This window comes from Phyllopteryx taeniolatus, chromosome 8 (assembly GCF_024500385.1).
Source record: "Phyllopteryx taeniolatus isolate TA_2022b chromosome 8, UOR_Ptae_1.2, whole genome shotgun sequence".
In the NCBI taxonomy this organism is placed as follows: domain Eukaryota; kingdom Metazoa; phylum Chordata; class Actinopteri; order Syngnathiformes; family Syngnathidae; genus Phyllopteryx; species Phyllopteryx taeniolatus.
In genome coordinates, this window is record NC_084509.1 from 2,597,660 (window position 1) to 2,625,611 (window position 27,952).

Consider the following 27,952-nt stretch of genomic DNA (forward strand, 5'->3'; position numbering starts at 1 on the left):
ACATTGTAACTCTTAAGTCTGCATCATGTGTCAATAATTGTAAATGCAAAATAATGCTCAACGGAATATGTGTCAGGCTGTAGCGGTTTAATTGAAAAATAAAATATAGTATCTGACAAATTAAATCCATCCTCTTCTCATTGTAGATGGTAACTGTGGGTGTCAACAGGTCTATAGACATGTACTTTATCTTTGAGTTCTGTCTGGACAGTATAGTTCCTACCCTTAAATACACAGATGAGGGGACAACAATGCATATTGCCTGGCCGATCAATACTTACTTAACAGATAAAGTTAATGCTGTGGACAATAGGATCGCATTCTATGACCAGGTAGTTTCATCGATTATATGATATTCTGATGCTATGAGTATACTAACCATACTGACTGACTGACGTGTTAATCCATTTACTGTTCCTGAGACCAAACAAAGGCATACACAGTACCTGATAACACAATAACAATAAGGGGTCACAGTTTTTATGCACAATCCGTAAAGAATTCATGTTATTCTTTGCAATCTATTATTCCTATAAGCTTTTAACATTGTCAAGTTAGCTTCACATGCGCATGGGCTGAGCAGGAGAAGGCTTCTGGCCACTGGATTTTGGAATCAGTTAAGAGCTATTCTGGCCTAGATGTGTTCATTTCTTCTTCTGCTCTTTGGAGCTATCCAGGAGGTCTTGGTTTCCCTTGAGAAAGCGTAGGATCTTCTCTATTGATGCCTCCTGATATTCATGCGACCACCTGTGTCAAGAAAAAGCAACTTACAGTAAATTAATAATCAAAGAGGTGTGTGCTTGTAAAATATGAATGGGTGTGTGAGCAAACAACATTACACGTTGCAGATGGTTTCTCTCAAAAGATAGTTTGCGGAATATAATGGCAACTCACTTGATGCCATTGAATTTGAGAATTGATCTCATATCCTGTGGCAAAGACATTGGGTCGGGCCATGCGAAGTTATCTGTGACTGGAACAATGTTCTTCTTACCAGCTAAGGCTGTGACTATTTCCTGGAAGATCACATTCATTGATAATACAATGCAGGATTGGTTCATACATACAGTACATTAAATCACAAAAGATATTTTAGAATCAATTCAACTCTCAACATGAGGAAGTCGGTATGTTCAATTGCATCGCTCCCACCAAAACTAGGGCCAAGAAACAACAAAATGAATCTGACCTTATGAACCCAATCTTTCATAGCCATGTCGCCCATGCACTTGTCCAGAGCGTTGGCAGACAGGACCAAGATGAAGTTCCGAGCCCGCTGGACACTCTGAATCAGTTTGTCCTCGAATTTTCCAGCCTCCAGCTTCTCCACATCTATGAAGACACTGAATCCTCGAACCTGTAGGTGCACCTTTAGAAGACTTTTGGTGCCAGAAAGGGATGGAGAATGTTAGAAAAGAGCCATTTGGACAAGATTCTATGTCCTTATCCATCCATTCCATAATGCTTGTCCTCAATACGATTGCAGGTGAGTTAGAGGTGAGAGAGAAGGGGGTACATCTTTGACTGGTTGCCGGCCAATCACAGGGCAAGTACATATAGGCAAACAACTATTCACACTTGCATTCACTCGTATGGACAATTCAGTCTTCAATGAACCGAACATGCATGTTTTCAGAATGTAGGAGAAATTTCTAACGCCAAAATATACTCTACACTACAGACAAAAATATTGTGTCTGTAGTGTAGTGATGGGCATAATAATGAAATGATCGTTAAGAATTTTGGTGGAATTTTCCGTGTCAAGTAGTTTGGTCTAAATAACAACAACATGACAGGAAGTTGAGCTCTGGTAATGTCTACATATTTTGTCAAATGGCCATTCTTGATATAGTTTATACTTTAAAACTGTAACCGTAACTCTACTACTCTGACCTTGCCAGTTGTGATCCGGTAGTCCTGCGGTAGCTGATGAACACATCCGGTCCCGAAGGCTGGGAGTCTGTGTTGCAGGGTCTCAGCGGCTTGCGACTGGCCGCCAGGATCATGGCCCGGTGGACTCCGTTGAGTATCTGGCAGTCGTGTAGGAGCTGCTGATCCGTCAGGCTTTGGATGTTATTGCGGTCCACTCCCGACTGGACAAGGCCGTACGTGTACTGCCGGAAACGAGGGTCCGCCTCCGTCAGCCAGTCACCCATATTGTGCGGGTCGCACGTGGCGTAGTTGGCATAAGTTTTTAGCACGCGTAGGTCTCTTAGGAACCTGGAAGAAAGAAAATACTGTGATTTCACCACAAAGGTGGTACGGTGTGGCAACCACAATCTTCCTGGAAAAATATACATTTAGAGTATCCAACTGAGTTCCTGGACCTGGAATTCTTTCCAATTTCCATTTGAATTGTCCGGCATCTTTGAATGTATTTTGTTGACCTTAAAGGTTCCAGTGTAAGGTGAATGTGGTTTCGTCCAGCTCCGTTCAAATCACTTGCCTCTTGCGGCAGAGGCCAGCAGTCATGCCGAGGTCTGTGTTCAGGTCTTGCTCTGTGATGTTCAGTAGAAGATCTCCATCTACCTGGAGCTCCTTGCTCACCAGACATTCACAAATAGATTAGACACGTGCGAGGCTTCGCGATTTGACGAGCAGGAAGTCGTAACTCACCTGGAAGCGGTCGCAGAAAGCGCTGAAGCCGACCTGCTGCAGCCAGGTCTGCACCTCGCACGTCTTCCAGTTGGGCACACTGGACAGAATGCGCTTGGGCACTTCCTCTCCCATCATTCTCAGCGTCCGCTTGGCCAGGGAGCAGGCCGTGCCATTGCTGGAGTACATGACAATTCTTTTCAGGCTCTGCACCGCTCCAATCTCTTGGAAAATCTGGAAACAAGGGTTAGGAAATCTTACAGGGGACATACCTGTATTCTGGGAAAAGAATACTTTTTAGTGGCTTGTATACCAATAGTTGCGTCTCTGGAGTGCCCGCCCACCCATCAATCGTGAAATCAAACAACTTAGTAAATCCTTAATTATCAGCCTATTACAAGCCATTCAGCACCTAATCTGCATAATAACCACCCCACGCCGAGTTTCCACGACATGAGCAGTCAAGATGGGCAAAAATCCAGAGCCACGTTCGAGGAATACACTGTCTGAAAAAAACTATCATGCAGAGGCACTATCATACAGAATAATACACATCCCCAACAGGTGCGACGCCCTTGCTATCCAAAGGATAGAGAAAGGTGTGTTGACTGTTGACTGTTAACCTACAGATTAGCGTTACCAACAGAACTTGCTTCTGAAAGTATGGTGATCTTGTCATGGTGGTGGTGGTTCTTTGTGTTGGATGTGTCCATACGCCGCATACAGACAGTGTCATGTATGAAGTTCTGTCTCCACGAGTAAAAATGGTTATACTGTTTTAATGGATGCTTTCTTTTCTTCCCCATGCTCTGCTCTCGTCACTCAGCATTTTCCCTTATGGATACAACAGTTGACCCTGTGTATGTAACGCATGGACAGCCCCCCCCCCCCCCACCTCCCACACTTTTTCACAGAGCAATCAATTAACTGCCACTTATTACAAGATAACGCTCTTACAACTATAATCCGGGCATCAAACAACATTCAATTACCAAGCACCCATAGAGATGGCATTGCATTATCACGTGTGAATGCATTTTCTCACCAAGTACCAAATTACACTCAGTTGCTGTAATACAAATACACCTCATGTCGACAACATAGCTGAAAATTCTCATAAAGCTACTATCAGAAAGCTGACATTTATATGTGCTAATGCTGCAGCTCTGCTTACCTTTTGGCTTTGGCACAATAGAGATTGGGCAGAATGGCTTGCCCTCAGACTCATTTGTAGAAATATAAAACTAAAGATTTACTTGGTTTTTTTTTTTCATTTCACACTTGGTGGATGGACGGGCACGGATTCTACTCAATACTGCCTTTCGTGATGAGGGTCTTGGGAGAGCTCGAGCTCAACTAACTTTGGCCAAGAGGCGGGGTACACCCTGGACTGGTCACCAGTCAATTGCAAGGCACATACAGACAAACAATCATTCATACTGTACATACGGACAATTTAGAGTCATTAACCAAACGTATGTTTTTAGAATGTGGGAGGAAGCCATAGTACCCGCAGAAAACCTGCACAAGCACGCTGCTCTACAAAGTCCGTTTTCTATTATATGTCCCCTAAATCAGACTGAGTATACCTTGGTGTTGCGTTGACGGGACTTGATGCTGGTCTCAACGCAAAGGTAGAAGGCCGCGATGCACTTGCCCTCCAGTCTCGTTCCATCCAGCAGCGGCAGGAGGTGCTGCAGGTCGGAGGCCGTCTTCCCCTGCATGCAGTCGGCACTGTCCGATAAACTCCGAGCAAAATTGTCCGGATCCAGAGATGCGATGAAGGGCTCCACCAGCTCCAGCGTGCCGGATTTCACCACCTCCTTCTCAATTTCTCTGTTGGCCGCCAATACGGTGACGGCCAGGCACGCGTGGAAGCGGATGAGTTCATCCTCTTTGGAGAAGGCCAGAGGGAAGAGCCATTCGGCGGCCTGCTTCTCGATCATCCATCTCTGGCAGCGGTGGCCTCCGTACATGGCGCAGTTGGCCAAGGCCACAGCGCAGTGACGCAGCACGGTGGGGTCCGTGCCCCTGCACCAGTACAGCAGAGCATCCAGAGCGCCGTTGGTGATGAGCTGCACGGATGTCTCCTCGGTGTGTTTGAACATGTGCTCCAAGATTCCTGACACGCTGCGAGCCAGCTGGGCATCTTCCTGTTGCCGAGTCAGGTTGAAGATGACCCCCAGCCCCAAACGGGCTACGTAATCTCTATCAGGGCAGGGTCCGAAATGCTCTATTAGTATTACATCAGTTTACCTGGACAAGAATCCATACTGAAGACTGTAAACACTAAAACATTCTCTCTGAAAAATAGGAACCTTTTACATAGGCAATTTATGAAAAGCACCGTATAATAGCCACTTGGTGGATCTGGTGTCATTTGATTGCGCTGTCACGGCAGTCTACTGACTGCCTTGTACTGAATATCCCTCACACGAGACTAAAAACCAAAGGTGATTGAGCCTTGCAGTCGGTTGCCCCCAAATTGTAGAATGCACTTCCTTCTGAGGTAAAGCTGCCTTTTCAGTGGACGTTTTTTTTAAAAGCAGTTAAAAACACATTTGGTTAGGCAGGCACGCAGTAAGACGAGACTGTTTTGAGGTGTTTTTTTTTTTTATTATTATTATTTGATTTTTGGGTTTTTTTTTTTTATTAACTGTAAAATGCTGTGATTCTGTATCTAGTTATATAGGTGTGATTTTACTCTATGAGAAGTTGTTTGTGAGTCCTCTCTGTGAAGTGTTCAACTCTACTTACTTCCTGTTAGCACTAACTGTCATAACTTTCACTTCCTGTGTTTTACCTGACCCATTTTATTAGTTTTTTAAATTTCATTAATTAATGTTTAATATGCACTGTCCCACTCAAAAACATTAAGAAAAAAACAAACATACTATAGTTGAGTTGAAATACAAATGGACTAGCCACAATCTAATGAGATGCAATGCAAGAACTCTCGAATATTCTCCTTTTACAAAGATAATAATGCTCAATTTTTCACTGTAAATGGTAATCATGTAACAGTATGTTTATCATTGCGATTTCTTGGTGATGAGTCAAGCTAGCATGCCCCACCGCGGCCCTGAGAAGCTGGGTGGATGGATGGATTGATGGACTGTTTCTTATTTCCGGGATGCACAGGGACAGGAAGTGCTTCTGGAGGTACACGTCTGCGTGTGTGTTTCCTTCTCCATGCTGGCCTACAGCCACATTGAGAATCCCATCAGAAAAAACAGAATATCTTTATCATTGAGGAATGAACAATCTCATGTAGAACCTTAAAAAATAGTGCAAACATTTGTTTACTTGTGAATTCTGTTGGAGAAAGAATATCAAGTCCCTTGTGGTAGTAATAGAAGAAGTGTGTCTTTTGGATATTTATGGCTATGTACCAGAGCGGGGCTCAACTGAAGCTCGCTGCTAATAAAATGTCTATAAAAGGTCAATATTGCCTGACAGCATTGTCCTGGTTTGGATCCTTACGCGTAATGGTGGTCTAATTATTGTTTGAATGCATTTTTTTAGGTATTTATTTAATTAATTGGTTAATTTGGGGAGTTTACAAAAACAAAAAGGAGACCCGTGTCTATTTCTCTTAAAAAATAAAACCAAGCTCTATGTGATGCAATGAGGCATAAGCACATCATCTCTTACATTGCATTGGACAAGCTCGTCTTCCTCAATCTAACTATAGTGCCAAGACGGATACATTATTATACCCATTCTGTGTATGATTTTCATGTGCTGGAGAAAAGAATGTATTATTGCGTTTGCTGTAGTGCAGAAGCACGCCATCATACTGAGAGGTGTTAATTTTTTGCTCTTGCTGCATGAGACAGACAGCTACCCGCAAGCCATCACTGCACTGAAGTCACAATAAGGCTATACTATTCCATATTGCTGCTACTGTACATACATATAGCATGTGTGTCTTACTTCCATTTACACTGCATATTGGAAACAAACTGAGAGTGGCACCCTAATTTTATTATATCGGGACCATACAATGACAATAATGGTTATGATTCATCATACCTGTAAAGGCAGAATGTTTGTTCCATCTCCCCTATTGGGTGAGATGGTGCAGGTGTGCCTAATGTATTGGCCGCAGAGTGGTCCATACCTGTTGTCCGAGACCAGTATCTGCTCCAGTAGTTTAGCAGACTCGTAGGTGATCTCCACAGCAGGTGTCTGCTGGAGCTGCAGCAGGAGCTCCAGGCCTCCATCCAGCCGGATCCTGTTGCAGATCTCTTCGGCCACCTGACGCCCCACGGCGGTCAGAACCCAGGCCTCCTCCACCAGCCGGAAGATCTCCGCGATAGCCCCGCGCGTCTCGTCGGAATCGGACGTTTCCTTGGCGCGTTTGAGCCGCTGGATGGCGGAGCGCAGCGCGGGGAGAGAGCCGTCCAGAGCCGCTTGCACGTCGGCGTGGATCCCCGGGGATACCGCTCTCCGCTGCTGCTGCTGCTGCTGCTGCTGCTGCTGCTGCTCCTCGCCACCCCCGGAGCCGCTCCTCCCTCCCTGGACTCGGCTGACGTATTCGGGCACCGTGAGACGGTCTGAGCTGATCATGACGGACAAGTGTCCGGAGAGCCTCCACAGGAAGAAGGTGAGAGAAAAGAGCATGTGCGGTGACTGGCTTTGTTTACACGCGCATCAGTTAGGCTGACGCCTGCCCCGTCCACTTGCTTAATAGCAAACAAACAAGGCCTCTATTATTAATCCCAAGTGACAACTCGCTCCAAATTGTTAAATGAGCAACTCTCCATCGACGTGTCCCAAATCCTCCAAGACTAATCATAAATAATCATAACATGATCACATTCATCATAAGCTCGTATGCAAATGGAGGAGAAGAAGAAAAAAACACAGCGGGTCCTTTTGTCTCTTCCTGTTGTCAAGTGTGTTCTTCTCACACTTTCTCACCACAGACGCACGCTTTCTTTCTTACCGTCAAAATAGAATCAAATTCATATGAGAAAATACATTTAAAAAATAAACACCGCTTCCCCCCCCGTTACAGAAAATCACCCGGCACTGCATTGGCATCGGTCAGCAGCGCCCGCGAGCTGCTTGGCTGCCTGCGTCCTTCGAGAGTTGCACCGCCGCCCGCCTTTCGCGGAAACAGCCGGGACGTCGCCTTTAGTAAAAGAAGCGGCCCTACTCTCCTCTGTGAGCGAGGAAAGCTCATCTTGGCCCACCCCCAAATAAAATATATGAATCTGGTAAAATATATATATATGTTTTAAAACAAGATTATATTGTTAACACATCAATATATTGCAGAAATTCCAAGATGCCATGCAAATACAGTATGCACCTGGGGGGTTTTGAAGTTGGAACATTGTGTTAAACATAAATAACAACAGAATACAATGATTTGCAAATCATGTTCAACCTATATTGAATTGAATACACTACAAAGACAAGATATTTCATGTTAAACTGATAAACTTGATTGTTTTTAGCAAATTATCATTAAAATAGAATTTTATGGCTGCAACACGTTCCAAAAAAGCTGGGACAGGTGGCAAAAAAGACTGAGAAAGTTGAGGAATGCTCATCAAACACCTGTTTGGAACATCCCACAGGTAAACGGGCTAATTGGGAACAGGTGGGTGCCATGATTGGGTATAAAAGGAGCTTCCCTGAATTGCTCAGTCATTCACAAGCAAAGATGGGGTGAGGTTCACCTCTTTGTGAGCAAGTGCGTGAGAAAATAGTCAAACAGTTTAAGGACAATGTTCCTCAACGTACAATTGCAAGAAATGTAGGGATTTCATCATCTACGGTTCATAATATCATTAAAAGATGACAGAGAATCTGAAGAAATTACTGCATGTAAGCTGCAAGGCCGAAAACCAACATTGAATGCCTGTGACCTTCGATCCCTCAGGCGGCACTGCATCAAAAACCGACATCAATGTGTAAAGGATATCACCACATGGGCTCAGGAACACTTCAGAAAACCTCTGTCAGTAAATACAGTCCGACGCTACATCTGTTAGTGCAACTTAAAACTCTACTATGCAAAGCAAAAGCCATTCATCAACAACACGCAGAAACACCGCTGGCTTCTCTGGGCCCGAGTTCATCTAAGATGGACTGATGCAAAGTGGAAAAGTGTTCTGTGATCCGACGAGTCCACATTTCAAATTGTTTTGGGAAATTGTAGATTTCGTGTCCTCCGGGCCAAAGAGGAAAAGAACCATCCGGACTGTTGTGGACGCAAAGTTCAAAAGCCAGCATCTGTGATGGTATGGGGCTGCGTTAGTGCCAATGGCATGGGTACCTTACACATCTGTGAAGGCACCATTAATGCTGAAAGGTACATACAGGTTTTGGAGAAACATATGCTGCCATCCAAGCAACGTCTTTTTCATGGACGCCCCCGTTTATTTCAGCCAGACAATGCCAAACCCCATTCTGCACGTGTTACAACAGCGTGGCTTTGTAGTAAAAGAGTGGGGGTACTAGACTGACCTGCCTGCTGTCCAGACCTGTCTCCCATTGAAAATGTGTGGCGCATTATGAAGCGTAAAATACGACAACGGAGACCCCGGACTGTTGAACAGCTGAAGCTGTACATCAAGCAAGAATGGGAAAGAATTCCACCTACAAAGCTTCAACAATTAGTGTCCTCAGTTACCAAACATGAGCCTGTCCCAGCTTTTTGGGAATGTGTGGCAGCCATAAAATTCTAAGTTTATGATTATTTGCTAAAAACAAGAAAGTTGATCAGTTTGAACATTAAATATCTCGTCTTTGTAGTGTATTCAATTAAATATAGGTTGAACATGATTTGCCAATCATTGTATTCTGTTTTTATTTATGTTTAACACAACATCCCAACTTCATTGGAATTGGGGTTGTAATTATTAGTTCAATAAGGCATACAGACAGACTTTATATCTTAAGAAGTGAGTAAAAACTAACATGTTAATAATAAAGTGGAAAAACAAACCCCAGAGGTATATTGTATAACAAAAGTAGGATCGATCAACACGTTGCTTAAATGTTACTTTTGTATCGATCTCCCTCTCTGCGTCTCTCTGTTTATTTGTCTAAGTAGAAAGAATGCTGAAAATTTGGCAAAAGCAAACACCGGAAGTGGGGTGACTGACACATGCTTCCAATGATTGGGACCATACGGTTCATCGTTTCCGTCTCATTCTCCCACTGCAGAGGAAACATGAGGCTGTGGGCCGTGCTTTTCCTTGCGCTAGTCACTCAGATCTTAGCTGCAGACGGTGAGTACAAACCAAGGTTTACATTTATAATTTTGTTTAAAAGGTGGTAGATGTAAAATACGGAGGACGTTGTTTTGTGTGGCTCTGCAATTGGCTGTTGTACGCCACTTCTCTCCCAACATCAGCCTGGATAGGCTCCGGCGCTATAGAGAATTGATGTATTATCTGTGTTGATCTGGTTTATAGTGGACAGTTAAAGTGAATACAGCCTTGTTAAACAGCAGCATTTTAATATCTAAACAAAAATAATGCTAGCTTAATTTTATTTTTTTTCCAAAAAATAATGTGACCTCTAACCTTATAGGTAAATAATGTTATATTGTATATGTTAGGGGATGAGAACGTGTACAGTAAACTGATTGCAGTAAGTCTGCACACCCTAAAATTATTACTTTGTTGTGGCATATTTTATTCCCCCAAATCTGAGCCAGAACTACATGTTAGTCTCAGACATTGGTGAAGTGGCTTTTGCGTGTAAGCAGCAGGGATTCAGTTCCATCTGAATTACGGCGTGAATGTTGTTGGCCTGTACTCTATACTGCATGTGCCCTGCGAATGATCGCCTGGCAACTAATCCAGGATAGTGTCTGCCTGGACAGAGGAAACTGTATAGTAAATGGATGGATGGATCAAATCTTTAGTCCCCCTTAATGACAGTTATTTTTTTCTTACCAAATTGAATATCAGATGTGCTCAAGTTTTCAACTGGGTCAGGCCAAATTGAGTTCAGATGCATCCTGTTTCTACAGCCGAACAAGAGAAAACCTGGGGTAGACTCTGTCTAATAGTTGCAAATGCAAGTCAGAGCACAGTCCGATAAATTAAGTCTAAGAAAATATCTGTAGAGCTCAGAGACTGTATCAAGGCACAGCTCAGTGTAAGGGTCCAACAAGTCTGCAGATTTGAAAGTCCCAGCAAGCACAGTGGTCTCCAGGGTCCGGAAATGGAAGGATCTGGAGACATTGACTTCCTCGAGGTGGTCACCACATGGTAAAACTGAGCAATCAGGCGTGTGGGGCGGTGGGTGGGGTGGGGTGGTTGGCTGGGGGGGTGGCATTGGGTCCCTGCCCCCTCGGTGTGGGACGTGTCCCGTCCGCCGGGTTGCTCTCGGGTGGACCCCTGGGCCTGATCCCGCCCCTTGATTGATTGGGTGGGGTTCTCAGCCTCCGCGGTGCGACACGTCTGTCAGTCTTTGTGCATGTAAAACGGTATCAATTCACTTGCATGTATCTGCAGGCACACCCCCCTTACTGCAACAAATAACTCATGAATATGCAAATCTCTTTTGTATCCCCTCACTTATACTCTCGTCCTGTACACTTTTATTATTTACATAATTAATGCCACCACACTTCAGTTGTCCAGCCGGGTTCACGACCCTTGTCCTGCATGCTTCTTTTCCTGTCCTTGTCCTGTTCTATCTTGTCCTGTCCTTCCCTCACAGGGTGTAGCACTACAGCCCCATGCAACACTCATATTTAACATTTCATCGTTGTAGATAATGGAATGATTTACTTCACTCATCCTGTTTACAATTAGTGCTTTGTCTTTTGTCTTTGTTTCTTTCTCCCTTCTAGAAACTTTCTTCTGTTCCACTGATCAAGTCTGATTCTCAATAAACCTCAATTATAATACCACAGCGGAAGCTTAAAAACTTCACTGTGACACAGTAAAACTGTTTCGGCATGAAAGGGATACAGATTTTCCATTCTGCTTGACCTAAGAGCCGAACAGGACAAAAAATAAAAAATACAAATAATGTAAAACAATTTTAAAATGGCGGCACGGTGGCCGACTGGTTAGAGCGTCAACCTCACAGTTCTGAGGTGCGGGGTTCAATCCCCGGTCCCGCCTGTGTGGAGTTTGCATGTTCTCCCCGTGCCTGCGTGGGTTTTCTCCGGGCACTCCGGTTTCCTCCCACATCCCAAAAACATGCATGCATTGGAGACTCTAAATTGCCCGTAGGTGCAGTGTGAATGGTTGTTTGTTTGTATGTGCCCTGCGATTGGCTGGCAACCAGGGTGTTCAGGGTGTACCCCGCCTCCTGCCCGATGACAGCTGGGATAGGCTCCAGCACGCCCGCGACCCTAGTGAGGAGAAGCGGCTCAGAAAATGGATGGATGGATGGATTTTTAAAATGTAAAAAATGTAAATTAAAAAGATCCTAAACACGTAGCCAAGATAACAAAGGAGTAATATGAGGACAAGTCTGTGAATGTCCTTGAGTAACTAAAACTGGATTGAGATAGAATATCTCTAGAGAGATGAAGAATGGGAGAAACTGGCCCATAATACTGACTGACTTACTCTTCTAAATGACTTTTCATGCCCATGTTTTTTTCCACATCAGAAGACTGATGTGCAGTATTTGAACGGCTATGTTTTCAGTTTTTCTGCAAAATGCTAACTTTACTTCTTCTTCCAAGAGTCATGCATGGGTCGCTGTGAGAATGGTTTTGACTCCGAGAAGAAGTGCCAGTGCGACAGCATGTGCAAGTACTACAAGAGCTGCTGCGTCGACTTTGAGGCCACATGTGGCATGATGAGTAGGAATCCCCTCTTGCGGTGTCACTGAGCTAAGCCAAAATATTGAATAATTAACAAAACATGCTTTTACTCTCTCTCCTCCCAGCTCGCGGAGACACATTCGATTTAGCGGAAGATGATGAAGACTATCGTGAAAGCGCCACGACTTCCGCACGTGTGGCGCCCTCCATCAGTCCCACTCTGATGGCCGTTCCTGACTTTGCCCACAGACCAAATTGGCGACCAGAAGCCACATTAGAAATGAATAAACCTCCGCCGAGGTCTCCAAGAGTCACCGTGTCACCGTCAGTGAAGCACCCCAGTAGCACCAAAGTCAGTGTTGCATTGGCTCAGACGACCACACCTCCACCTACACCTGCAACCACGCCTGGCACCACTGCGGCTCCTGACCCTGATGCTGAGGTGTGCAGCGGCAGGCCCTTTGACTCGTTCATGCAGTTGAAGAATGGCTCCATCTTCGCCTTCCGCGGTGAGTCACACTTCCCTCGAGCCTCTGTTTTCAAATTCCAACATTTATAGAGCTATCCTTCCATCCATTTTCTGAGCCGCTTCTCCTCACTAGGGTCGCGGGCGTGCTGGAGCCTATCCCAGCTGTCATCGGGCAGGAGGCGGGGTACACCCTGAACTGGTTGCCAGCCAATCGCAGGGCACATACAAACAAACAACCATTCGCACTCACAGTCACACCTATGGGCAATTTTAGAGTCTCCAATTAATGCATGTTTTTGGGAAGTGGGAGGAAACTGGAGTGCCCGGAGAAAACCCACGCAGGCACGGGGAGAACATGCAAACTCCTCACAGGCGGGGCCGGGGATTGAACCCGGGTCCTCAGAACTGTGAGGCTGGCTGACGCTCTAACCAGTCGGCCACCGTGCCGCCTTTATAGAGCTATCTTGGTTAAAAATGTACATTCAGCTCGGCCGTTGCTCCTTTCAACCTTCACACACCAGCTATCTGCTCACAGGTAACAATCCTTAAAGAAATAATTCCCTAATTCCCCAAACAATGAACCAGCCATGAACAATTATTTTTGATTATGAGCCATGAACTGAGCGAGTGGAGCGTGTGAGAACTGAGTCAGCAACTACACTTTTCATCAAGCATTTTCTCTTCAAATGTTATATGTGATCTAAGCAGTAAATGTCAATAACAGTGTGGATGTATCTCGAAAGGACATCGGACAGAAACAAAACAGGAACAGAGCAAACATTATGGAATACAATTAGTTCCTTGCAAAAGCAAATTAGTTCTTGATCATATTCGTGAAATACATCGTGTTGTGTCCGTTGTAGAGAATTCCAGGAAGATGCAGCAGAAAAACTGAAAGCAGTTTTCCCAAATTCAGTCCTCGTCCTCGTAGTAAACAGTCACTTGAAAGTATTGCGTGGTTATTGGGAGAATGAGACAAGTTTAATAAAATGCTAAAATACTGTAGCGTGTTGCCTTTCAATGCTTTGGAAATGAAAATGAGCCTGTGCATATCTTGCCATCCGAATAAAACTAACCATGTTCACCTTACGATATAAAGTGCAATGGTGGGTGGAGTAGTTGTCGCCAGTATTGAATCTAAGTGAGAGTCCAGTAATTTTAGTGTAGAGACAGAGGCACGCCATATTTCAAAACTGATCAAAAGACTGCTTCAACCAGTCGTTTCCTATGCGGCAGGGGTAAATTTGTTTTGATCTGGTATCCTATTTTTTGCTTGACCTGTGACTGTATCAATATGAGTTTTAAATATAGGTTTTTTGGGGTCTCTTTGATGATATTCATTCTTGTTGCTGTCTTTGTTTGCAGGCGAGTACTTTTTTGAGCTGGACCAGAAGACTGTACTTCCTGGCTATCCCAAGCTCATAAAGGACGTGTGGGGCATCAGCGGGCCCATCGACGCCGCTTTCACAAGGGTCAACTGCCACGGGAAGACATACATATTTAAGGTATGAGGGCTGGCTCCAAGCCTTTATGGTGCCATAAGCAGAATTTGCAGCAGATGCGAAAAAGCAGTGAAATCTGCATCCGAAGAGCGTTCACGCTGAAACAAATCCATACAGGGGAACAAGTACTGGAGGTTTGACAACGGCGTGCTGGATGAAGACTACCCTCGGAATATCAGCGTAGGCTTCGACAATATTCCAGATCATGTGGACGCTGCCTTCGCTCTCCCCGCTCACACCCACGATAGCAGGGAGAAGGTGTATTTTTTCAAAGGTGAAGCAGGATTTTAAAAACTTGCTTGTAATCACGTTACACAGAGCTGCTCAATCTTTTGCTTCTTTTTGGTGTCTTCATCAGCGGATCAGTATTACGTGTACGAGTTTTTGCACCAGCCGTCCCACGAGGAGTGTGTCACCATATCTAAGAGGTCTCCATCCACGCTGTTCAGACGCTACACTAACATGTACTCCAGCAACTATGACAGATTTTTCACCGATCTCTTCTCAGAAAGTGAGTTGTATTCTAATGCCGTGATTCCCAACCACTGTGCCGCTGCACATTAGCGGGGTCAGTGCCTTGCTCAAGGGCACATCGACAGTAGTCTGGAAGCAGACTAGCATCTCTCCGACAACTGGTTGCCATTTTTACATTTTGTCCACAGTGGGACCCTCCAGTTCCAAAGGCCAAGTTCTTTAAGAAGAACCGCCCAATCTACAGTATTTTTGTTCATCTATTTATGCGAGCGACGTATAGTGACAGGCAGGATAATCAAATGTTCTTCAACTAGATGACAGAAGGAACAAATTAACTTGTGCACCCACCTGTTGTACTTCATACAGCAGACTAGAGTAAGAGGCCCAGATTTCACACTGAGTAAATCATTCATTCATTCATTCATCTTCCGTTCCGCTTCTCCTCACTAGGGTCGCGGGCGTGCTGGAGCCCATCCCAGCAATCTACGGGCAAGAGGCGGGGTACACCCTGAACTGGTCGCCAGCCAATCGCATGGCACATATAAACAAACAACCATTTGCGCACACATTCACACCTAAGGGCAATTTAGAGTTTTCAATTAACCTACCATGCATGTTTTTGGGATGTGGGAGGAAACCGGAGTGCCCGGAGAAAACCCACCCAGGCACGGGGAAAACATGCAAACTCCACACAGGCGGGGCCGGGGATTGAACCCCGCTCCTCAGAACTGTGAGGCTGACGCTTTAACCAGTCGGCCACCGTGCCGTCTGAGTAAATCAATTTGTGAGTAAATTTAGACGAGATTACTTAGATTAGGTGGTTTCCCCTAAGAATTTTCTAATGTAAAATATGTGCTTTGGGTCAATAAAGGTTGGGAAACACTGCTAGTTTCATGTTTTGTTTTGTTTTTTAAATGAAGTGTGGGTAGCATACTTAATTTGATTCCTTTGTTTGATGTGTTGTTTAGTGCCCCAGCACCACAGCCATCACCACTTTATTGACAAAGACTGGAAGGGTTTCAAGTCACCGGTGGACGCTGTCATGGCTGGCCGACTCTACGTCCCTCCGCGCCGCCTCCGGCCGAACCAAACATGGGGCCGTTACCAGCATTACCAGCAATACAGACAGCAGTACGGTCAACAGTACGGTCAGCAGTGGGGGCGAAGGAGGCAGAACCGCTCGGCCTTCTCGGAATCCATTGCCGAGAGGGGCATGGGCATGGGCCAACAGTTTGCAGAGAGGGGGATGGACATGGGCCTGAGGCTGGCTGAGAAGAGGATGGAGATGGAGGAGAGGCTGGGACGAGATTGGAGCAGACGGTGGGGTCAGGACTGGGACCAGGATAGGATGGGACGAGACTGGAGCAGACGGTGGGATCAGGACTGGGACCAGGACAGGCGCAGAGACGGCTACAGGCAGAACAATAGAGGCAACTACGACTCCAGATACAGGAATGACAGGCCCTACTGGAGGACTATGCCCGTACAGAGCATCTACTTCTTCAGAGGAGGTATTGTCGTATATCCCCACTTTCGAGTTTGTCGAGTTACGCGCCGTCGCTCAGCCGATTTTATTTTAGATTGCCTTGCGAGCAAAATATTTGACATACGGGTGAGCTTCACACATTCCACCTAGAGATGGCAGTAGTGAACTTCACGACAAAGTGTGAAAGTGTAAGTAACTGTTGTGTTCATTGCCACTCACAGTTGAAGTTTACTGTGAAACTAAAAAAAATAATAATAATAATAAAAAACAGATAAAGAATTACATAACCAAACTACATAACGTCCCACGAGTTTGCTAGCTTAATGCTAGCACATAATGGGAAATGCCATTAAAGGGCTAACAAAACTAGCATTGATATTTTGGTAGTTACAAAACTCTAAACAACTCATATTTGAACACAAACAGTGTAACAAAGCAGACAAAAAATTACATACATATAATCTTTATGCGCTGCTTCAAACAACTCATATTACTGCAGCTTAGTTGCGATGGTCTCGTTGCATGCAGTGTAATAGCGCACACGACAAAGTTGCTGTCACGTTGACTTCTTGAGTATTTCCGTGTTCTGTTAACAGCTTTGCAGCAGTCAATATAAACCTTTAACTAGCACCACAGTCACAAGAGGTTATATAATAATTAAATAAGTGTGTGTGTGTCCCCCTCTCATGTACAGATACATACCACAGAGTGGACCTCAGCACCAAGAGAGTGGACCCGGCCATACCTCCCTATCCCAGATCCATCGCCAAGTACTGGCTCGGCTGCTCAGACACAGCAGGGGCTGAGAAGAAGTAACTTTTTTTTTTTTTGGTACTTAAAAGAAGAGATTTTTCAAAAGATTTGTGTGAGATGGGATCAGTGTAACACGTAACTAGCTTGCTTGTCAGCTTGAGCAAATATTGAAGATGATCGAAAGTCCAAACTCTAGACGACCCACTTCGTTAACTACTATTCCATCATAATACAATGCAAAGGCAAAAGCTTCAGAGGTACTGTTCCTGAGTGCACCTTCTAAAAAACTAAAACCAACTGCAACAATGGTATTCCTAATTTCACGCAACGGTAAATAATTTATGCTCACATTATTTATCGTATGATTCCCACTTACTCATTTATGTGACATCCTTGGATTTAATGGATTTGTGGATTGAATCCTGCAGCAATAACTGTAGAAATGAGTTGAGGGTTGTTGTTTTTCAAGGCCCCAATCCTTCCACTTTTTTACAATCTCAACATTGTGTTTGTGTTTACCTATAAGGAATAAAAACATCAACTACTTTCGTAGCCGAACTATTCTTTTGCCGCTGTGATGATATTCAGAACAATTCATTCACAACTGCACATGTATTTCAGTCTTTCTCCCTTGATGTAAGCACCACAGTACAATGACCAAAATCTAAAATGTCATTACAAAATTCTACACAAATACAGTATAAAAGTATGACAAAAACAATTGTCAGAAGCAATATTACAAATGTTACATGATATATTACGGTAAGTTTATTTTTCAGATAATATATATATATATATATATATATATATATATACAGTGTAGGTTGTGTGTATTGTACTTCACTTATGCATGCTAAGTTTGAAAATATACTCCAAAAGCCACCCTTGCACTACAGTAGAGTACTCTTATGCGCTTGTGTTTGAGGTATATGAGTGTGTAATCATTACGTTTTCATAGCATGGTTCATCCTTCCCGCTCACCACTTCACGCTCAACGGTCCGGACCTCAGTGAGAGTGTCAGCGTCCCCTGCTGGCCCCACAGTCAGGTAACTGCCCTCCCCACTGGGCTCACGTCCTTGCCGTCTGTCCGAGCCATGAAAGTCAGCCGACGCCACCTCCGGAACGCTCTTTAAAATGGACGACAGCGGTCTTTTAAGAGGAATGCTCTCAGTCGACGGCGAGTCGTTAGCAACCGTGTCAGAAGCGTGTTTCCTCCTCACGGGTTTACTAATGGCGAGCTCGACTCCCGAAGGTCCACCCTGCTCCCACACGCTCCTCCGGGCCCCGAGTTTCCTCCTAGGGGGTTTGGCGATGGCTTCTGTGTCCTTGGGTTTGCTTTTGCCAGGCCCCTGCTCCCTTTGTCTCTGGAGACTTCCGATTCGCCTTAACATGGCCTGAACGGGGCCTTCTGAGCTCATTTCCAGTTTGGACGTGGGCCTCCCCGCCTTGCCCACTGTTACGTACACTGTGGTGACCTTGTTTGAAACACCGGACGGACGATCGGAAGCAGAAGGGGCCGACGCTTTGCGTTGAGCAGCTGTGTTGGACATGGTACGTCTTCGTCCGGATGCCGTCCGGGTTGTGTTGCTCGACTTTAAATCGTCCTCCTGGTCCGCAACCTCGCAGCTCAAATCTTGGTGCTCCATTATTTGAAATTCTACGCCATCTTCCCTCTCCTCAGCCTCGCCTCCGTCTTCCTCGCCTGGTCTGGCAGAAAGCACCAAACCCCCCCAGGTGGACTTGGGTTTGCGAGGGTGCCCGGACAAAGAGGCGACGTCTTGAGCCGAACCGCGCCTCTCCTTGGGGCTGAAGCGGGTGCCCTCTGCAAAAGAAACGGACGGCCGCTTGGATTTGGCGATGCTGGAAGTGCGGGGAATGTCGAAGGGGGAGGTTATGTCCTCGGTGCTGAAGCCCGACGGGTCCAAGAGCATGTTACACTTGGAGCTCATCTCCTGGAAGTGGCTACCCTCCATTCCTGGGATGTCTGTCAAACAGGGAGAGTATAATTTCAGTTTAGCACTGGCGGAAGATAACGTGACGTACCTTCTCTGGGGGGGACGCAGTAGAGAGCCTCCCCCTCCTCCTCATCACTGTCGAAGGACGACCCTTCGGTCACCCAGCCGGAGGAAGGGGGCTCAATGAAGCTGTGGTTGAAGGTCAGCTCGGGGTCATGGTGAGACACTATGTGGACCATGACATACAGACCAACCATCAACATGTCAAAGTCACATTTGTAATCAGGGCGTTTGAAAGGGGCTAAGAATGTTATTATAACAACTAACACTGACCAGTGACACGAGGGAGGCCCGAAGACCAGTCAGAGATGCAAGGTAGGGCGGCGCCAATGTTAGCCAGGACGCTGTAGACGTGATATTTCATTCGCACTGACAGCCCTCCGTCTGACACATTCATCCTGAAAAGGAGAAGCAAACCTTTGCAGTTGATCATGTGATGGCGCTACACTTGAAAACTCAACATGTTATTAGCCTGATTGAAAATGTCAAGCACAGAAATAGTAGCACCTCTTCAGATTTCCATTGAATTTATTTTAATAATAAATCATTTACCTTTCATTAAGGGTCCATTTTGAAAGCCCATGTTGACATTAATAGCACAAGGAAAAATATTTGGTATCGTATGATAATAATGAAAAACATAAAATTCATAAACACACTAAAATAAATGTTTACTGTATTATTTAAATTTTTGAAAAAGTAAAAAAAAAAAATCTTCTGAATCAGTCTTTCTCAACCTTTAATGAGCCAAGGCACATGTTTTATATTAGAAAAATCTCACAGCACCACCGAACAAGAATGCCACCAAAAGTTTATTTACTGAAATAATGATGATCTCGGCGGCACGGTGGTCAACTGGTTAGCACATCTGTCTCACAGTTCTGAGGACTGGGGTTCAAATCCCGGCCCCGCCTGTGTGGAGTTTGCATGTTCTCCACGTGCCTGTGTGGGTTTTCTCTGGACACTCCGGTTTCCTCCCACATCCCAAAAACATGCATGGTAGGTTGATCGAAGACTCTAAATTGCCCGTAGGTGTGAATGTGAATGCGGATGGTTGTTTGTTTGTATGTGCCCTGCGATTGGCTGGCGACCAGTTCAGGGTGTACCCCGGCTCTCGCCCGAAGATAGCTGGGATAGGCTCCAGCACGCCCGTGACCCTTGTGAGCATAAGCGGAACGGAAGATGAATGAATGAATGAATGAATGAATGATGATCTCATCTCAATTTACTCAAAAAAAAAATGAAAAAAATCAATTCACAAATGATTGTATTGAGTGCGAAGTCTGAGCCTGTTATTCTGTTGTATGAATGGCAACAGGTGAATACACAGGTTAATTGTACCTTCTGTTAATTGTTTTGTCTGTCACTATATGTCAATGGCATACTGTAGATGAACAAAAATACATGATTTGTTCTAAAAGAAATTTAAAAAAAAATAGAAAATTCAGCTCAATCAGATGAAATTGAATAATTTCCCACGGCACACGTGATGATTTGTAACAGCACAGTGGTTGGGAATCACTGCTCTATATCAATTTTATGGCTTTAAAAATTGGAATGTCCAAATAATTTGACAGATCCTTGCGTGATAATAAACCAAGTGCTAGAGTGTGACTGGAGTGTAGCGTGTCACACACAAATGGTTAACATAGACTAAAATAACTACAAGAGAAGAGGAGGTATAGTATTTTCATGTTGAACAAATCAATCCACAATTGATATATGATCATATGATATGATCCTGACCTGTCTTTGCCATCTGCTGGAGCTCCTCCACAACACAGGCAGCAGCATAGGACAGCGAGGAGCAACAGGAGGAAAGGAACCAGTAGGCCCGCCAGTAGAGCACCTCGGCCACCTGACGCACACACACATAAACATTTAGAACACACACTTACACATCAGTCGTTCAGCCAACTCATTTATATGGGTGTGTGGACGGGCGGGTGGATGGGCATACTGTTGGGGCAGGCACCAGTGAGCGGGTGGCAGCTGAAGCCTTCGCCACAGTCACACGCTGAGGAACAGTTGAAGCCAAACTGTGTGCCGGAGCAACTGTTGTTACAACTGAAAACGATGGGGGGGGGGGGAAGAATGATGTCATTTCACCACAGCAAAATATGGCCCCTGTGTTTAAAGCTCTGATTCACCACCTATTTTTATACAATATAAAAGGCTAATAAAAGGCCAGACGTCAGTGAGTAGAACATACGGTAAAATGCTTTTTCCTTGTATGTAAGTAGATGCAGAGGCATGTAGTAACACAATAAGTTGCAGTCTTTTCACTGAAGCTGCCACTATAATAAATAACAAATCAATCATGGAAATTACAGTAAAATCAAAGCAGTGGTTGAAACACCTTAAAGAATTAAAAAATGTAAACCATACCAAAACAAGTCTGGAATCATTCTGCATGAAGTCCCACCTAAAACATCTTTATTCAACACTTAACTGAGGCTATTGTATTGTGACCTGTGAAATATAGGTCCACTCCTCCTCAGTGGTGCCACAAAGTTGCTGAGTGTTCAATAACTGGAACTGGTACTTATTAATCCAAAGCTTTCAAACAGGTGACGCCTGTGCTGATTGTGCAGCCCACGTAAGTATAGGAATGATCTCAGCTTGTGGGAAGTATATACAGATCCAGCCCGCCACATCATTTTATGTGGCCCACGAAAGCTTAGCACAATTTTTCAAAAGCAGCCATAAAAATGATAATAACCAAATGCAGGGGGCAATTATGTAATATGATGGGGCGAATATTGGGGGTCCCACATGGGAGATATTATGTGGGCAGAAGATCACAGTGCAGCTCAGTGTCTGGCTAGCAGACATCGGGGCTTGCTGACATTAGCATTTCTGAAAAAGAAAAGATTTGAGCCCTTGAGACTTCATTTTATATGTAATTAAATCTGTTCCTGTTCACACAAAACATAAGCAGTTAGTTTTGAATTGCGTTCCCTTACTGTAGACCATGTGAACCTAACCATGACCTTAAAATGATGATATGTACCAAACCGGGATTTTGGGTGTACCGTTACATCCCTAGCAACTATACATTTGTGTGGTTTCACCGTTATAACCGGCCTCCTTAGGGGAACCATAACTACATTGTGACGTGAGATGAAAAAAATTGGATTGGCTAGCACATTGGTAAATAACAAGGCGAGGAGACGAGAACCAGCAGGGATGTCACTTTACTCTCCACATACAAACTTGAGTCTTTTTACATCAAACAGCCGACCACTCCCTTTGAAGCCAACAACAATAGCCTTTGACTATTTCATCTCCTGCCCTTGAAGATACACATCCCTGGTGAATGCCTCCCTCTCGTGGGTCACCACAGGCTTTTTTATGTGGCCAGTCCAAGTCAGTCCTGTTTCATAATCGTGATCTTTTACTCAGCATATTGATCTCGATCCGCATCTCACCTCCCAGCCCTAATATAAGTTTTATGTCATAAGAACCATTATCGTCATTTATATTGTCAGACTCTGCGGAGTCTAATGACAATGATTCTATTTTGGGGGATGTGGTGTTTTTGAATTGAAGTACAATTAGGATGAATTTGATTAAAGGTGACGTTGCTGTGACTCTGTGTGCGTTGGTGTGTGTGCTTTAAGTGAAATACAGCTCACCTCTCCCCCTGAAAGCCTGGCTGACAGATGCATTTTCCTGTCACGTGATGGCAATCACCATGGTAACATGGGCTGCACAGGAAGCGGCAAGCCTCTCCATACGTCCTGTCAGAGCAGACCTCCTCGCACCTGCCAAGAGAGCAATCATGACCCACTTGAATTAATGCGGCAAAAATCTTTGATTTTTGGTATTTTTGTGCATATTGTCCGACATACTGAGCAGTGTATACGTACAATCGGCAGTGCTATACCTCAACGAGTTCAATGAACGAAAGTTCATGAACTAGTTCATATTTTGTGGGACCATGCACTCAACTCATTATTGTTATTATTTATTACTTACTAATAACATTTCTGCCTGATGAACGTAATGGAGAACAGGCTCATTCTGGCGTCATAGAACGTTTTTTGAACAAAAGTTCATTTTCATTCAAGATTGCCAGGTTTTGTTAGGGACTTCTGGGACAAAACCCGTCTGAACACACTATATACGAGCCTTCATATGTAGGTGGTTAAACGTGCCGAATTTGGCAACGCATTCATTTTTGGAATGGTGAACTTAGTTCAAAATGTTGAATTATGAACTATGAACTGAACGAGTTCATTTTTGGACTTTGAACTAGTTTAGTAGAATGAACTTTCCCAACACTGACAATCAGTGCAAATGACAACATTTTTTGTATAATACTCACCAGACACTACACTAGGCACAAATACAGAATCTAAAGCGGTCCACAACAACAGCTGAGGGTGTGGTACTTTAATATGTTTATGACTGTGGCTGTAGTTTTTAAGTGATGTAGATTCACATTGCATCCTACTTAGCACTACTAAGTCCATTCAAAACAGCTCTTGTATTAGAAGCTCATTAGCGTTTGCTATGATGAACTTGTTGGCAATGAAAAAGCCTTCAGCCCTGGCATGACCCACACACCTGGGTCCTGTCCATCCCGGATCACAGCTCCAACATTTCCCAGTTTTGGGATCGCAGGGCTCCTTATTTCTGCACCGTGGGCATGTCTCCAGGCAGCTGTTACCATAGTAACCAGGCGGGCACAGGCGGTCGCACTGTGTCCCATTCCAGCCGGTCTCACAAGCCGCACATGTGCCGTCGATGGAGGAGCACGGTTCGTCGTCTTTACAGCGTCCACAACTGAGGAGGTGAGAGTAGAAGAAGAGAGTTAATGTTATGTGATAGAAGCCCTAAATCAACCGTGAACCCCCATTCACAACATGTAAAAAGTTATTTTTAAAATAGATCAGCCCAAAAATGTGTTAAACACATTGTAAAAGGTATTTGAACATAAAAAAAAAGTACATTACGAATTGTTAGATGTGTTCAATACAGTATGTGCCTCAAAAGAGGGACACATGCGAGGGCATTACAGTCAATAAGTACAGTGGTGCCTTGAGATACGAGTGATCCAACTTACAAGTTTTTCGAGCAACGAGCCTTCGTTTGGACGACTTTTTATATTGGACTTGCATGCAAAAATTTGAGATACGAGCGTCGCACGGTGGCATGGTGGAAATCAACTTCACAACAACAGTTTGACGGATAGTGAACAATTCTTCTTCCAAAAAAAAAAAAAAAAAAAAACAGACTTCCAGCTGCTTATTACCACTCCCAGTATGAAGTTTACTGTCAAACTAAACTTAAAACAAAGATAATTACATGTTGTGTATTTAAAATAACCACATAACAGTCCGCTAGCTTAATGCTAATACACAATGGGAAGCGCCATAGATGGGCTAATGTATCGCCTCGGTGTCTTTGTGCTTTAAACCTTTAAGCAACGGATATCTGAACACAAACAGTGGATGGAGCAAGAATGAAAAAAAAAGATATAACTATACTCGCATTGAATTGAATCAAACAATGTAGCAAAAACTGTTTAATTTCTTTACATCCTATTTTATTATGTTACTACTGTATGTTTTTATTAAGTATAATCTTATAGAGTGCTATTTTTCTGATATACAAATATATTTTTTTAGGAGGCTGGGACGGATTTAATGGCATTTCCATTCATTTCAGTGGGGGAAAATATGAGAGTTTTAAGTGTGGTCATGGAACAAATTAAACTTGTATTTCAAGGCATCATCGTGTACCGTAAATAGCTAAACAAAACAGTCACCAAAAACTGCAGGATTCCGCAACAGATATGTTCCACACAAAATCTCCGAGATAGCAACACTGTTCACACGAACCTCGTTTTGCAACCGCTGCCGTACATCCCAGGTTTACATGGCTGGTTGCAGAAGTCGCCCTCGTAACCCGGGTGGCACAGACACTGTCCGGTGGCAGGGTCACATCTACTGTGTGCGAGGTCACAGTTACATCGCCGGTCACAGCTGGCCCCCCACCAGCCGGCCTCGCACTCGCACACACCGGTGCGCTGGTTGCACTGCGACAAGTAGCAGTTGCAAGTGACGGGACATTTCAGCCCCCAGTGTCCCTTGTGGCACTGGCAGCGGCCCGTCAGTTGGTCGCAGCCGGGGCCCGCCGAGCCCCTGGGGACGCACTGGCACGGCTTGACGCAAGTGGACGACCACCAGCCTTCATCGCAGGTGCAGTTTCCGTACACGGGGTGGCAGACTCCGTGGCGGGCGCATTTGCAGGCGTACTGGCACAGAGGACCCCAGCGATTGGGGTTGCAGGTGCATTCACCGGTGACGGAGTGACAGCGGCCATGTGGGTGACAGGGGCACACCTGACGACAGTCTGATGCCCAGAACTCCGGAGGACACCCTGGAATAAGACCAAAGGACTTGCCCTCAATGGCATTGCAATGACATTAGCCATTTCAAGCAGGGGTTCTCTAAGTTTTTGGATACAGGCACCGTGTACAGGGGAGACATTTTTCCAAGGACCCACTCATAATCAAAATAGGTAATTAAAAATAGCAGTCATGTGCACACCCAATATTTGCTTATTTTAGAGACAAAGTTGCAATGTTACAATTTTAAAAAATCATGTTTTAGAGGACAAAGTTGTAATGGTATGGGACTAAAGTAGTATTTTTTCAGAAATAAAAAACTTGAATCTTTACAAGAACAAAGACAGATTTTGTCCGGAAAAGAAGTTCAAATTTGATGAGATTAAAGTTGTAGAATTTCATAAGTATGCAATTATTTTCATAAATTGTGCCTGTTATTCTGGAAAAGACACCTTTACTCCCTATAAAAAAAAATAATTAATAAATAAATAAAAACATTTTGACACTTTTTGTAAAAAAACAAAAGGAAAAAACTCAACTCTATTCGACATTCATTTATATTGGCTTGCCAGTCTCCATATGTAGCTACTGTACACTCTTTTAGCTATTCCTTTTTTTTTTTTTTTTTTTTTACATAATACATAATTACACAACTATTTATAAGACATATCATATAATACCATTACTTTTCTTCACTGACAGGCTGACAGAAATTAAGAGTTCTACAGCCTCATGAGTTGTGTTTTTTTTTATTGTATTATCTATAGTTATGATTTAACTAGAATGAATAATTTAATTCTTCAATAAAAATATATCCATGAATAGAAATACACAAATAAAGAAAAACTATATTTTAATTAACCAATTCTAGGGTGGGGAAAGAGGCTAAATTAATGCTACTAATAGTAGCCTACGATACAAGACTCTTGATAATGCATTTGCTTGGTGGGGCGGGCTTAATAGTTTTCTCACCCCTGATGTAACTACTTCCATCCATCCATTTTCTGAGCCGCTTCTCCTCACTAGGGTCGCGGGCATGCTGGAGCCTATCCCAGCTGTCATCGGGCAGGAGGCGGGGTACACCCTGAACTGGTTGCCAGCCAATAGCAGGGCACATAGAAACAAACAACCATTTGCACTCACAGTCACACCTACGGGCAATTTAGAGTCTCCAATTAATGCATGTTTTTGGGATGTGGGAGGAAACCGGAGTGCCCGGAGAAAACCCACGCAGGCACGGGGAGAGCATGCAAACTCCACACAGGCGGGGCCGGGGATTGAACCCGGGTCCTCAGAACTGTGAGGCTGACGCTCTAACCAGTCGTCCACCGTGCCGCCGATGTAACAACTTGTTAAAGCTAAATCTCTTAACATACAGTAATAGTGAAACTATCTGATGTTGTTTGTACACTCACGTGTTTTACAATGCGCTCCATAGTAGCCAGGTGGGCAGCGACACACTCCAGGATACACACAAAGCTCATCCTTCAGACAGGCCTGCTCCCCCTCACACACAGCTGTACACGCACACACACAAACACACCAACAAGACACCACTAGAATCAAAGTCTAAATAAAAGATGTTCAAATATATATATATATATATATATTCATTGGTTATAATCCAACTCACGAATTGTGCACTCTTTGCCATTCTGACGCCAGCCGGTGCAGCACACAAGGGTGGATGGATCCCTGTTAAGGCATTTATAACCAACCTCAGCTTGATTAAGTGGACATTTAACAAGTGCTCATAAACAAGACCAACAAGTGAACTCTGAACCTGCTTCAGACCATTCAAATCCACCGCATGTTTACTGGGATGCCAACAAGCTTTCTTCCCTGGCTTTCCAATGACATTGTCACCTGCCCCCCGTCACTCGATCAGATAATGAAGTAGAGATGTACCTGGGCTTGTGGCAGACATTCCTCCCAGTAGGGTCCAGTTCGAGTGAGCAGCACAGCCAACAGCAGCATAAAGTAGTCGCAGCTCGGAGGAGAAGCTTCATCTTGTACGAGTATCTCTTTAGAGTTTGGAAGCACAACTCCCTCAAGCGTCTCACTTTAACAAGAGCCACTCTCCGCCCTTCCCTCGTTCTTTCTCTCTCCACCGAGTCGTCTTGTGGCAGTAATGCAGGGGTCAGAGTCACCGGGTTTCCTCTTCCCATTTCCTGGGGAAGCTGAAGCCGCTTCCTTCTATTCAGCCAGATGAGGCTTTTTAAAGATGGGGCCGCACACATCAACGGGGGCTCGCTTGATATTTCACGAGCGCGCAACCGCAATCTTTGTCTTGTTCCCAGAAGCTGCACCGGTCCCATCCTCCAGGACGTGATGCACATAGGCACAATGTGGAGCAAAACGTGTTTTCATTCACCAGCAAGTGGAGTACAGGTTCATATATATTTTGACCCAGCAACAATGGATTTGAAATAAAACTGCCAAGATGGGATTGAAGTTTCACCTTATTTTCCAGGAGCTTAAAGACAGTACTCTCAAGAAATAGTTTGCCAGGCATTCAATGCAGTCACCTCCAATCTAAATT

At 44.4% G+C, this 27,952-nt stretch overlaps 3 protein-coding genes across 6 annotated transcripts; 1 reads left to right on the forward strand and 2 right to left on the reverse strand.

Moving 5' to 3' along the window:
* Positions 1-72: 72 nt before the first annotated feature.
* Positions 73-7,727, reverse strand: sarm1 (sterile alpha and TIR motif containing 1). The gene is made up of 8 exons (XM_061783275.1): positions 6,719-7,727; positions 4,185-4,803; positions 2,617-2,829; positions 2,447-2,538; positions 1,894-2,220; positions 1,190-1,379; positions 895-1,016; positions 73-747 (listed from the first exon to the last, which is right to left on the reverse strand). Exons 1-8 carry the CDS (start codon positions 7,219-7,221, stop codon positions 645-647), a joined length of 2,169 nt encoding a protein of 722 aa, XP_061639259.1. The 5' UTR covers positions 7,222-7,727; the 3' UTR covers positions 73-644.
* vtna (vitronectin a) lies at positions 7,072-17,582 on the forward strand. Its single transcript, XM_061783276.1, has 9 exons — positions 7,072-7,204; positions 9,668-9,845; positions 12,272-12,391; positions 12,478-12,861; positions 14,187-14,326; positions 14,441-14,597; positions 14,682-14,834; positions 15,766-16,308; positions 16,978-17,582. The coding sequence occupies exons 2-9, from the start codon at positions 9,722-9,724 to the stop codon at positions 17,097-17,099; spliced, it is 1,743 nt and encodes a 580-aa protein (XP_061639260.1). The 5' UTR covers positions 7,072-7,204; positions 9,668-9,721; the 3' UTR covers positions 17,100-17,582.
* On the reverse strand, positions 17,144-27,925 carry scarf1 (scavenger receptor class F, member 1). Of its 4 annotated transcripts, none has more exons than XM_061783272.1 (11): positions 27,319-27,925; positions 27,044-27,105; positions 26,826-26,927; positions 24,902-25,442; positions 23,625-23,843; positions 22,691-22,819; positions 21,013-21,119; positions 20,799-20,910; positions 19,326-19,450; positions 19,081-19,218; positions 17,144-19,021 (listed from the first exon to the last, which is right to left on the reverse strand). In XM_061783272.1, the coding sequence occupies exons 1-11, from the start codon at positions 27,747-27,749 to the stop codon at positions 17,943-17,945; spliced, it is 3,045 nt and encodes a 1,014-aa protein (XP_061639256.1). In that variant the 5' UTR covers positions 27,750-27,925; the 3' UTR covers positions 17,144-17,942. The 4 variants fall into 4 exon arrangements, with proteins under 4 accessions (XP_061639256.1, XP_061639254.1, XP_061639257.1 ...); XM_061783270.1 differs by having other exon boundaries at positions 26,826-26,966; XM_061783273.1 differs by lacking the exon at positions 19,081-19,218 and having other exon boundaries at positions 26,826-26,966.
* Positions 27,926-27,952: the final 27 nt, after the last annotated feature.